Consider the following 12,046-nt stretch of genomic DNA (forward strand, 5'->3'; position numbering starts at 1 on the left):
GGGGAGGCATATCCTTGGATGGTCACACAGACCTCCACGTGCTAGCCAATGGTACCCTGACTTGTTGTTAGGTACCAGGATGAAATCTTCAGACCCATCGTCAGACCTTACGCTGGTGCAGTGGGCCCTGGGTTCCTCCTGGAGCAGAACAATGCCAGGAATAATTTGCCATTGACTGGCCCTCACATTCCCCAGACCTGAATCCAATTGAGAACCTCTGAGAGGTCATGTATCGGTGCATCCAACACCGCCAAGTAGCACCACAGACTCTCCTGGAGCTCACTGATGCCCTGATGAGATCCCCCAGGATACCATCCGCCATCTCATCAGGAGCATGCACAGACATTGTTGGGAGTGCATACAGGCACATGGGGGCCATACACACTACTGAGTCACATTATGAGTTGCCGTGATGAAATTAACGCAGGTTGGAATAGTCTGTGATTTCAATTGTTTACTTTGATTTTCAGCGTGAGTTTGAATCCAACTCTCAATCGGTTGTTGATTTTGATTTCCATTGACTGTTATGTCATTTTTCTCAACGAATTACACAATGTAAAGTATAGATTTTGAAATGTAATATACCGCTCTGGAAGAAATTAAGAGACCACTCCTAATTTTTCTTAAATCAGCATGTAATCTACATGTATGGCAGCCATTCCATTCCAATGTCTGGTAAATTCCAACACAGGCACACCTCATTTTACTTAATGAGGTACTGATAGGTGATTACCTGAACCAAATCAAATTTATCGAAGAAAAGTATAAAAACCACTGCTGTGGTCATCACTATCCTCTTGCAATAGCAAAAGCAGTGCATGTAGTACCTCAAAGGTAATAAGAAAATAAAAATAACTATTCAGCATGACAAAAGAGTTTAAATCAAAAGCTTTGAGTGATGAAAGAAGGGTTCAATTCTGGCTTTACTAGCAGAGGGATACAGTGAGCTTCAGGTTGCTTCCATCCTTCCATCATCTTCCGCTTATCCGGGGCCGGGTCGCGGGGGCAGCAGTCTAAGCAGGGATGCCCAGACTTCCCTCTCCCCGGACACTTCCTCCATCCTGATAAGTTCAAAGATGGCGGTTCATAAGAACAAGGTCAAGCAACAGACTTTTGGGACAAAAAAGCTGAAGACTGGCCGAGGGGGAAAACGACTATCCACTGACCGAGATGACCGTCAACTCATTCTAATGTCACTCAACAACCGTAGGATGACAACAAGTGACCTACAAAAAGGATGGCAAACAGCAGCTGGGGTGAAGTGCACGGCAAGGACAGTTCAAAACAGGCTCCTAGGGGAAGGCTGAAGTCATGCAAAAGACCATAAGGATTGGACCATAGAGGAATGGAGTAAGGTCATCTTCTCTGACAAGTCAAATTTTCAGCTTTGCCCAACACCTGGTCATCTAATGGTTAGATGGAGACTTGGAGAGGCCTACAAGCCACAGTGTCTTGCACTGAAGATGGATGGTAACAAGCCATCAAACACAGCCAAGCTACTTGAATTTCTATGCCACTCCTGGCATAAAATCACCCAACAGTAATATGACAGACTGGTGGGGAGCTTGCCAAACTGTGATTAAAAATCAGGGTTATTCCACCAAATATTGATATCTGAACTCTTCCTAAATTAGGACATTAATATTTTGTTGTTGAAAAATGAGTATGAATTTGTGTTCTTTGCATTATTTGAGGTCTGAAAACAATTCATATTCTTTTTGTTTTTTGACTAGTTGTTATTTTCTACAAATATCAACTGTAATTTGTGAATAATCGTGTCAGTAGTTTATAGAATAAAACAAAAACAAATGTTTTACTCACAAACATATACATAGTAAAACCAGAGAAGCTGATCATTTAGTAGTGGTCTCTTAATTTTTTCCAGAGCTGTATTTTGTTCATCCAGACCCGTAGTGTGATTTCAGTGTTCTCCTAATTTTCTGGAGCAGTGTTTTTTGAACAAACAAGTGTTTTACACTCTGCAGAATTGCACTGTGAGTCAATAATCTGTTGCAATTTTTATAACTTGCTAAGGAAAATCCTTGTGATCCTCATGATTTACAGACCTTTACTTTTAAACTTGTAAGCACAATCTATTACATGTAGCAGTACAAACGGGACAGTGATATAGCCAACTCATCATATGGGAGTGCAGTATTCCATTGCAGGACGGTGATGGCACCACAAAAGTGGAAATGTGAAGGGTCAATTCTGTTGTAACGTAAAAAAATTCACAATGTCAATGCAAACATGAATAGTAATGAATAGTAATGAAACCAAACTGCAGTTAAAATATATCTTTAGTAGGAATTATTGAAATAGATTCCACTCAATGGTGGTTCAGCTAAGCTGCTGCCTGCGGCTCACATTTACTGATATAGCATGTGTTTTTCTTCATTTTTGATAGGTAGATAGTATTGCCTCTCATGATAATAAAATGTATTTCTGCTTTTCTCTTTGATGGTAAAGTGAGCAATGGATTCCTTCATTCTATTATGCGGAAAACAAAATAACAACAACACACGTAATGAAAAGTTTACTCCATCCTGATTCACCAAGAGTCCTGCTATTAGAATATGAAGAGTGCATTGAAAGTACAGGTTTATTCAATTTGGGTTCAGATCTGGTGGATCATTTAAGATGGTGGTCAGGGATGCATTGTGTGTGGATCTCTTTTCGGTGAAAAGAAATCCACACACAAAATGCTCACTGTAGCCAACATCATCAGCACCCACCTAAATTCTTGAGAAACCTTTTTTTTTTTACTTTGGAGGAAATACTGAATCTTCCTAGAGTGTCAGTAAAGTGTTTCTGACTTAACTCATGCTAGCCAGTTAGCATAGATTAGTATTATTGTTGGCTAGAGTTATGCTGATCTGTTTATAATCTCTTGGTTGAACCAGCAGTGTTGCTGATTAGTTAGAGATTTTGCTGGCCAATTAGCATCAGTGGTTAACTAGATTGTTGTTGTTACCAGATCTTGCCTATTCTAACATTTGAAGAATGCATACTGTCATTTGAATATAGCGTGGGACGGGTGAACTTAGATAAATTTAACATGGTTGACAAAACCTATTTAGAATTCCATGACCCAAATTCATACAGTATGATCAGAATACAACTACTACAACAACTGTCATGGCTAAAGATAGGGACAGCTGAAATTTAAAGGTAAAGACAAAGTTATAGACAAAGAACTTGAGACAGTGCCATCTGAATGACACTACCCATTCTGCATGCAGTAGTCAGAGGTGTACAGTGCCTTGCGAAAGTATTCGGCCCCCTTGAACTTTTCGACCTTTTGCCACATTTCAGGCCTCAAACATAAAGATATAAAACTGTAATTTTCTGTGAAGAATCAACAACAAGTGGGACACAATTATGAAGTGGAACGAAATTCATTGGATATTTCAAACGAACACCATGTTCAAGCATAAGGGTGTCCATCAGTGCACGTGGCACCAGGACACCCTAGGCCGCAGGTCGATGATCGACTTTGTTGTCGTTTCATCTGACCTGCGGCCGTATGTCTTGGACACTCAGGTGAAGAGAGGGGCGGAGCTGTCAACTGATCACCACCTGGTGGTGAGTTGGATCCGATGGCGGGGGAGGAAGCTGGACAGACTCGGCAGGCCCAAGCGTACTGTAAGGGTCTGCTGGGAACGTCTGGCCGAGTCTCCTGTCAGAGAGATCTTTAACTCCCACCTCCGGCAGAGCTTCGACTGGATCCCGAGGGAGGCTGTAGATATTGAGTCCGAGTGGACCGTGTTCTTCACCCCCATTGTCGAAGCGGCCGCTCGGAGCTGTTGGTGCCTGTCGAGGCGGCAATCCCCGAACCCGGTGGTGGACACCGGAAGTAAGGGATGCTGTCAAGCTGAAGAAGGAGTCCTATCAGGCCTAGTTGGGTTGTGGGACTCCTGAGGCAGCTGACGGGTACCGACAGGCCAAGCGGACTGCAGCCTGGGTGGTTGTGGAGGCAAAAACTTGGGCCTGGGAGGAGTTCGGTGAGGCCATGGAGAAGGACTATCGGCTGGCCTCAAAGAGATTCTGGCAAACCATCCGGCGCCTCAGGAGAGGGAAACAGTGCCCTACCAACACTGTTTACAGTGTAGAGGTGGGCAGCTGTTGACCTCAACTGGGGATGTCGTCGGGCGGTGGAAGGAGTACTTCGAGGATCTCCTCAATCCCGCCGTCACGTCTTCCATTGAGGAAGCAGAGGATGAGGGCTCAGAGGTGGTCAAGAAACTCCTCGGTGCCAAGGCACTGGGGGTGGATGTGATCCGCCCTGAGTACCTCAAGTCTCTGAATGTTGTGGGGCTGTCTTGGCTGACACGCCTGTGCAACATCGCGTGGCAGTCGGGGACAGTGCTTCTAGGATGGCAGACAGGGGTGGTGGTCCCTCTTTTTAAGAAGGGGGACCGGAGGGTGTGTTCCAACTATAGGGGGATCACACTTCTCAGCCTCCCCGGGAAAGTCTATGCCAGGGTTTTGGAGAGGAGAATACGGCCGATAGTAGAACCTCAGATTCAGGAGGAACAGTGTGGTTTTCGTCCAGGCCGTGGAACACTGGACCAGCTCTATACCCTCTACAGGGTGATGGAGGGTTCATGGGAGTTTGCCCAACCAATCCACATGTGTTTTGTGGATTTGGAGAAGGCATTCGACTGTGTCCCTCGTGGCATCCTGTGGAGGGTGCTTCGGGAATATGGGGTCCTGGGTCCTTTGCTAAGGGCTGTCAGGTCCCTGTACGACCGAAGCAGGAGCTTGGTCCGCATTGTCGGCAGTAAGTCAGACTTTTTCCCTGTGCATGTTGGACTCCGGCAGGGCTGCCCTTTGTCGCCGGTTCTGTTCGTAATTTTTATGGACAGAATTTCTAGGCGCAGCCAGGGGCCGGAGGGTGTCAGGTTTGGGGACCACACGATTTCGTCTCTGCTCTTTGCGGATGATGTTGTTGTGTTGGCCCCTTCAAGCCAGGAAGGATGGGACGGTTTGCAGCCGAGTGTGAAGCGGTGGGGATGAAAATCAGTACCTCCAAATCCGAGGCCATGGTCCTCAGTCGGAAAAGGGTGGCTTGCCCACTTCAGGTTGGTGGAGAGTGCCTGCCTCAAGTGGAGGAGTTTAAGTATCTAGGGGTCTTGTTCACGAGTGAGGGAAGGATGGAACGGGAGATTGACAGACGGATCGGTGCAGCTTCTGCAGTAATGCGGTCGATGTATCGGTTTGTTGGTGTTTTACTGGTCAATCTACGTTCCTACTCTCACCTATGGTCATGAGCTTTGGGTCATGACCGAAAGGACAAGATCCCGGATACAGGCGGCCGAAATGAGCTTTCTCTGCAGGGTGGCTGGGCGATCCCTTAGAGATAGGGTGAGAAGCTTGGTCACCCGGGAGGAGCTCAGAGTAGAGCCGCTGCTCCTCCACATCGAGAGGGGTCAGCTGAGGTGGCTTGGGCATCTGTTTCGGATGCCTCCGGAACGCATTCCTGGGAAGGTGTTCCGGTCCCGTCCCACCGGGAGGAGACCCCGGGGAAGACCTAGGACAGGCTGGAGGGACTATGTCTTCCGGCTGGCCTGGGAACGCCTCGGTGTCCCCCCAGAAGAGCTGGAGGAAGTGTCTGGGGAGAGGGAAGTCTGGGCATCCCTGCTTAGACTGCTGCCCCCGCGACCCGGCCCCGGATAAGCGGAAGATGATGGATGGATGGATTTCAAACCTTTTTAACAAATAAAAAACTGAAAAATTGGGCGTGCAAAATTATTCAGCCCCTTTACTTTCAGTGCAGCAAACTCTTTCCAGAAGTTCAGTGAGGATCTCTGAATGATCCAATGTTGACCTAAATGACTAATGATGATAAATAGAATCCACCTGTGTGTAATCAAGTCTCCGTATAAATGCACCTGCTCTGTGATAGTCTCAGAGGTCCGTTTATAGCGCAGAGAGCATCACGAAGAGCAGGGAACACACCAGGCAGGTCCGAGATACTGTTGTCGAGAAATTTAAAGCCGGATGTGGATACAAAAAGATTTCCCAAGCCTTAAACATCCCAAGGAGCACTCTGCAAGCGGTAATATTGAAATGGAAGGAGTATCAGACCACTGCAAATCTACGAAGACCCGGCTGTCCCTCTAAACTTCCAGCTCATACAAGGAGAAGACTGATCAGAGATGCAGCCAAGAGGCCCATGATCACTATGGATGAACTGCAGAGATCTACAGCTGAGGTGGGAGACTCTGTCCATAGGACAACAATCAGTCGTATACTGCACAAATCTGGCCTTTATGGAAGAGTGGCAAAAAGAAAGCCATTTCTTAAAGATATCCATAAAAAGTGTTGTTTAAAGTTTGCCACAAGCCAAACATTTGGAAGAAGGTGCTCTGGTCAGATGAAACCAAAATCGAACTTTTTGGCAACAATGCAAAACGTTATGTTTGGCGTAAAAGCAACACAGCTCATCACCCTGAACACACCATCCCCATTGTCAAACATGGTGGTGGCAGCATCATGGTTTGGGCCTGCTTTTCTTCAGCAGGGACAGGGAAGATGGTTAAAATTGATGGGAAGATGGATGGAGCCAAATACAAAAGTCTGCTCTAAGTGGTCTTCCAACAAGACAATGATAAACATATCCAAGTGTTAGAATGGCCAAGTCAAAGTCCAGACCTGAATCCAATCGAGAATCTGTGGAAAGAACTGAAAACTGCTGTTCACAAACGCTCTCCATCCAACCTCACTGAGCTCGAGCTGTTTTGCAAGGAGGAATGGGCAAAGATTTCAGTCTCTCAATGTGCAAAACTGAGACATACCCCAAGCGACTTACAGCTGTAATCGCAGCAAAATATGGCACTACAAAGTATTAACTTAAGGGTGCTGAATAATTTTGCACACCCAATTTTTCAGTTTTTTATTTGTTAAAAAGATTTGAAATATCCAATAAATTTAATTCCACTTCATGATTCTGTCCCACATGTTGTTGATTCTTCACAAAAATGTACAGTTTTATATCTTTATGTTTGAAGCCAGAAATGTGGCAAAAGGTCGAAAAGTTCAAGGGGGCCGAATACCTTCGCAAGACACTGTATGTTGGATTAGTCAGGCTGCATAACGCTCTGTGTCCATAGATAAGCAAGTATAGCAAAGACCCAAAAAGCCAGGGTGGAATTTGAGGAATCTATATGGAAGAATGGTTGAAGAATGCATAATGCAAGTGGGAACCCAGACATAATTTGTGAACACATTGTGAGTATACAATAGAAGCAAGTTCGGGAATACAGTACTGTTATGATCAGAATAAATAAAACTATAGAGAAATTGTTGGAGCTTTTGGAATAGTTTTCTGAAGAGTTTTATTATTTTCACTACAGTCACGTCTCTCTGCTGTTACTTTACCGTGGCTGTTCATATCCACGTGTCTATCTTTTGAATTTGTTGCATGAAGTTAGATTTACAGAAGACCCTCCCTATTTTCCAGGAGGTCCAGCGGAATGGGAAGATGGGTGTTTCTGCAGGGAGATGGCCCAGTCTGCTGAGTCTGACCTGTCCACGCAGTAGCTGCAGTGGCAGCGAGGCTTCCTTATCCAGTGCCTGTAGTGAGTACTCTAGTGGTTCGCATACTTGGGCGGAAGGACGCGGCTACTCCAAGCAGGTGAGTCTGCCAGTCTAAACTTAAATGAATTAGGTATAACTAGCAAAATTATGGGAAGGATCCTCAACATTCATACACAAAGTCAAACTTTGCTAAATTTGTTGTCAACACATTTTCCTTCTCATTATCCAGTCTGCAATAAGCCGTGAGAAGAGGATGAGTGCCGGGTCAGTTTCCAGCCATCACTCTGTCCCAGCGGACCAGCCAGATCTCAGCTGGAAGCAGGGCCACATTCTGAAGGGACTGAAGAGGCTCCAAATGCGCAGTCCTGCTCCCAAGGAGACCTCTTCACTCGTCTCCACGTCACATTTCAAGGACTGCATGACCTCCAATGAGGGCATATACTCTTTAGGGGCCAAGTGTAGGGCCCAAGGGGTGGTTCCTAAATTGACATTGGTTAAGGGAAAAACCTTTAAGCCAGGAGTTAGTACTTTAATCTCGGACTCGGATGATGCAGATGATGAATCCCCTCAATCCTTAGCCAGGGAGTCCTGCGACCAACCCATTGAGGATATTGTCCATTTGGAAAGAGAGCCTGTGTCTGAATTGAGAATGGAAAAGGAGGTAAAGAGCCCCACTGACGCCAACTCCCAAGAAGAGCCTGTAAGACTTGTAAAGAGTTCCAGCAACTATCTATTACCTATAAAAGATGCCTTTGTGCTCGAGGGTCCTCCATTGAGGCCTGAACACAGCCCAATGGAGAGCACTATTAATCTGGGTGGACTTGAGAAAACAAACTGGTTAGAAAAAAACAATCAGTCTGCCTTCATGAAGTGGAACGTTAGGGACAGTTGCAATTTGAGGTCAGAGACTGTTGAACAAACACAAGACAAAATTACAGACAAAGAACCTGAAACAGCGGCTAGTGAAGTGACCCTACCCATTCAGCATGTTGCAGCCAGAGCTCTAAGTTGGGTTAGTGAGGCCAGACATCGTAGTGTGTCCATGGACAGGAAGCATTACAGAGACCCAAAAAGCCAGGGCAGCTTTGATACCAAGGACTACAACATGTTGGAGTCTCGACAGAAGAAAGAAAAGCTTAAGGTCTGTGACTCAGCAAGGAAGGCCTTTATCCTCCGAAGCAGGAGTGCTGACGGAAGCCAAGACCAGGCCAAGCTGCATCAGCCCCTTCATCAGAAGCTGCTAAAGGTCAATAAAAGGTTTAAGAACCGTTCAAACTCACTAAGGCCAAGTTGCCCTGGGAGAAAAACACACCTCAATAAGGCATCTGGTCCAGCAAATGGATCAGTACAAAAGGATGAAAAAGGTGAGAATTCTACTGTTGCAACTTCAGGGTCTCCCGAGAGTATAGTACTGGGCTCTTCCTCTTCTCCTCAGAAACTGGTCAAGGTATTTAAGCCACATGGGCTCAATGACTACCCCAAGAATGCTTGTAAAGTATCCCAACCAGTCTCCAAGCTCCCTTCAAGGAACGACTGTGGGTTGAAAGGACCCAACTCAACCGGCTCTCTACTCAAAAATAAACGGACAGATCAGCACTCAGCTCCACCATGCATCGAGCCTCCAGTTCCCCCACACAATGATATCAGGTCCCCTTCCCCTCCACCCCCACCAGGTCGGACCACCTCCCTACTGTTTCGACCTGGTTATGACTCATTACCTCAGGTGCACACGCCTGTTGTTCAGCCCCAGACTTCTAGCACTGTCAAGGCTAATGCAAGTAGCACCAAAGCTCAGTCAAGTCATTCATCTGTTTTACAAACGCAACCTCAGATACACAACAAAAAGGAAGACACACATCAAATGTCTCCCAAAATTGCAGTTGAGGTTAAAAAGTCACCAAAGCGGGTGTCTGGAAAAGTGTATCATCCCTTACCAACTTCTACCCCTATTCAAGAATCCAAGGAAAGAGTTTCTGCCCTATCTCAAATGAGCAGGACTATGGCACAAGCCCCCCTTCAGGAAAACAGTTTGCCATTTTTGTCCCAGCAAAGTAATGGTGAGCCACAAAGTACAAAACACTTACCTCAGGCTACAGCATCTCCTCTATGCCATGGCATAGTTAATAACTTCCAACATTCTGGTACGAGAGCAACAATGTCATCACTTCCTGTTGGATTCAAAACCAGTGAGACAAGCCCAAATTTAGGTTGCAACCTTGCAGTTAACATTGCTACAAATGGTATGCAGACTTTAGACACCTTTAACCAGGACACCTACACACGCCCAATGATGCACTGTGTAAATGCAGCTGTAGCCAAGGCCAAAGCCAGGAGAAAGCTTGAGACCCGCTGTAGCTCACTAGAGGAGCCTGCACTCCCACCTCCAGTCACAGATAATGGTGTAACTTTGGACTGGACATTTGATGAAGAGGGCTGGCTATTCAAACGCTCAGTCTCAGTCTCTACCAGGCCCCCTCTACACCCGATTATGGGAATGAACGGAGCAAAGGCACGCAGTCAAAGTTTCGGAGCACGCTACATGGACAGACCAAATATCAACAGGTCTGGAAAAGTCCGTAATCAAATCAAAACAAATTCAGGAAGTTCTTTGAATTCTCTTGGTGACGTCTTTCGGGGTAGCATGAGTGGCTCCAATAGCTACCATTGTCCATTGAACAGGTCCCACATCAACAACTTCATGATTGAGGAAGGTTTGCCAATACCTTCCCATCTGGAGGGTACAAATGATCGATTTGGTCTTAATCATGAGAGGGTAAACTCATCACATCTCCAAAGTGAGAAACAGCAGTTGAGTTCTTTTTGTGAATCCATTCATGTGGAACCGGAGAGAATGTCTAACATCTCCACCATTGAGGAAAAAGTAATGATGGGAATCGAGGAGAATTTGCAGAAATCTCAGGAGCAGGAGAAGATAACTGAAACCAAGCAGAAATCAGGGTCATCTCTGGCAAACTGGTTTGGATTCCGCAAGAGCAAACTTCCTGCTCTAAGTGGTAAAAAAGAAGAAAAGAAGGAACCAAAGCTTGGATCTATCTTGGGTGGGAAAAATGCGAAATCTGACAAAAAAAAGGAGAGGAGGAAAAGTGAAGGCCATCGAATGGATGGGTAAGACTTTTTATATTATTAAAATTATGTAGCTGAGAAGTCATATTTACTGCTGTGAAATTCAATGTTATTTAGAGGCTTCAAGACAATCTAACATTTAATTCAATTCAAAATGTATCTTGATTAATGCATTGTTAAAATTTAAAGGATAACATATACTGTATTTTTTCACATGAAGCTTTTGCAAATTTTTATATTGGCAACCTGACATGCAGTAATTATTAAAATCAGTTATACCCAACATTTGCTTTAAACTACTGAGTTCTCAATTTTACTCACTTTATCACTGCATTACTGAACCATCAGTCATATTTATCACTGCATGACAGAACCATCAGACACTACTTTTCAAACCTTTCCATGAGGTGAGTTATTGCCCCAGATAGCCTAATAATTTTTTATCATATGCTCTTTGAAACATTTACTGTATCACTTCTCTAAGCCCAGAGACCAGGTCAGACACATTTTAGTCCTAAAAAGCACAACAAAATTCAGGAGGTAGACAGTGGCTTCCTGTTATCATTTATTATCTTGAACACTGTGGGCATATTGTGTCGAAATAAAAGAGTTGTAAATTATAGTGGAGGAGTGAAAACTTATTTTCTTTCAGCTCTGTGGGCAAAAGAGACTCCCAGGATGCATTGCTTCTATGCCTCTCGATGGCCTCCCAGGGAGCCCCAATTGACAGCAACATGCAAGGAGAAACCAACATTTGTGAGGATACAAAGGTACATTAAATTTTTACCCAATATGAGGACGACTGGTATACAGTATAAGTTAAAAGTCAATTTTGGGGGATTTCTCTCAACACTGGAATGACAGTGAACCTGGAATTAAAACTTCTTGAATAATGTTATGGTCATTCAAACTTTGTCCAATTAAATGCGTGAATTTACTGGAAGATATAGTATCCATAACTTTACCATGTGCACATGTTATTTAAAGGCTATATTTCTATGTATAACAATTAATCATTTATGCCAGATAGGTAATTTATATAATCTTTAAACTGTGCATTAAAGTCATTGTCAGCACCATAGACACATTTTGAATTACTTTTATCGCTACATTTTCCCTAGCATTAAAAGATAGACTTTCTGAAAGGATGTACTATATTTTTGTACCATAAACTATACAATTAGGAAGTAAAGCTAAGGAAACATTGTATTATCATACTGACTTTGCAAGGTGTCCTATAATGGACAAAATCCAGAATTCATTGAGCATTGTGGTGTTCACATTAGTGCAATATAAAGGACTGTGGAGTGAATGATAGATTAGATGGATGACAGTTTGAAAGAAACGAGAAGGTAGACTTAAATAAATCCTAAACAAATTAACACAAACCATTTTTGTGTTAAATATTATTTATTTAGGG

The 12,046-nt window shown here is 44.3% G+C and overlaps 1 protein-coding gene across 2 annotated transcripts in view; it reads left to right on the forward strand.

Moving 5' to 3' along the window:
- The window catches only part of LOC105016106 (nck-associated protein 5), a 72,448-nt gene that overhangs the window by 36,178 nt on the left and 24,224 nt on the right, over positions 1-12,046 (forward strand). For both annotated transcript variants that reach the window (XR_004574588.1, XM_034286869.1), the window contains 3 exons: positions 7,466-7,639; positions 7,772-10,668; positions 11,279-11,396. Coding sequence is in view for 1 of the 2 variants with exons in the window: in XM_034286869.1 (XP_034142760.1) it covers positions 7,466-7,639; positions 7,772-10,668; positions 11,279-11,396 (3,189 nt within the window). In the remaining variant the exon portion in view is untranslated. The remainder of the gene's footprint in view (positions 1-7,465; positions 7,640-7,771; positions 10,669-11,278; positions 11,397-12,046) is intronic.

The sequence above is a fragment of the Esox lucius genome, chromosome 16 (assembly GCF_011004845.1).
Source record: "Esox lucius isolate fEsoLuc1 chromosome 16, fEsoLuc1.pri, whole genome shotgun sequence".
Taxonomy (NCBI): domain Eukaryota; kingdom Metazoa; phylum Chordata; class Actinopteri; order Esociformes; family Esocidae; genus Esox; species Esox lucius.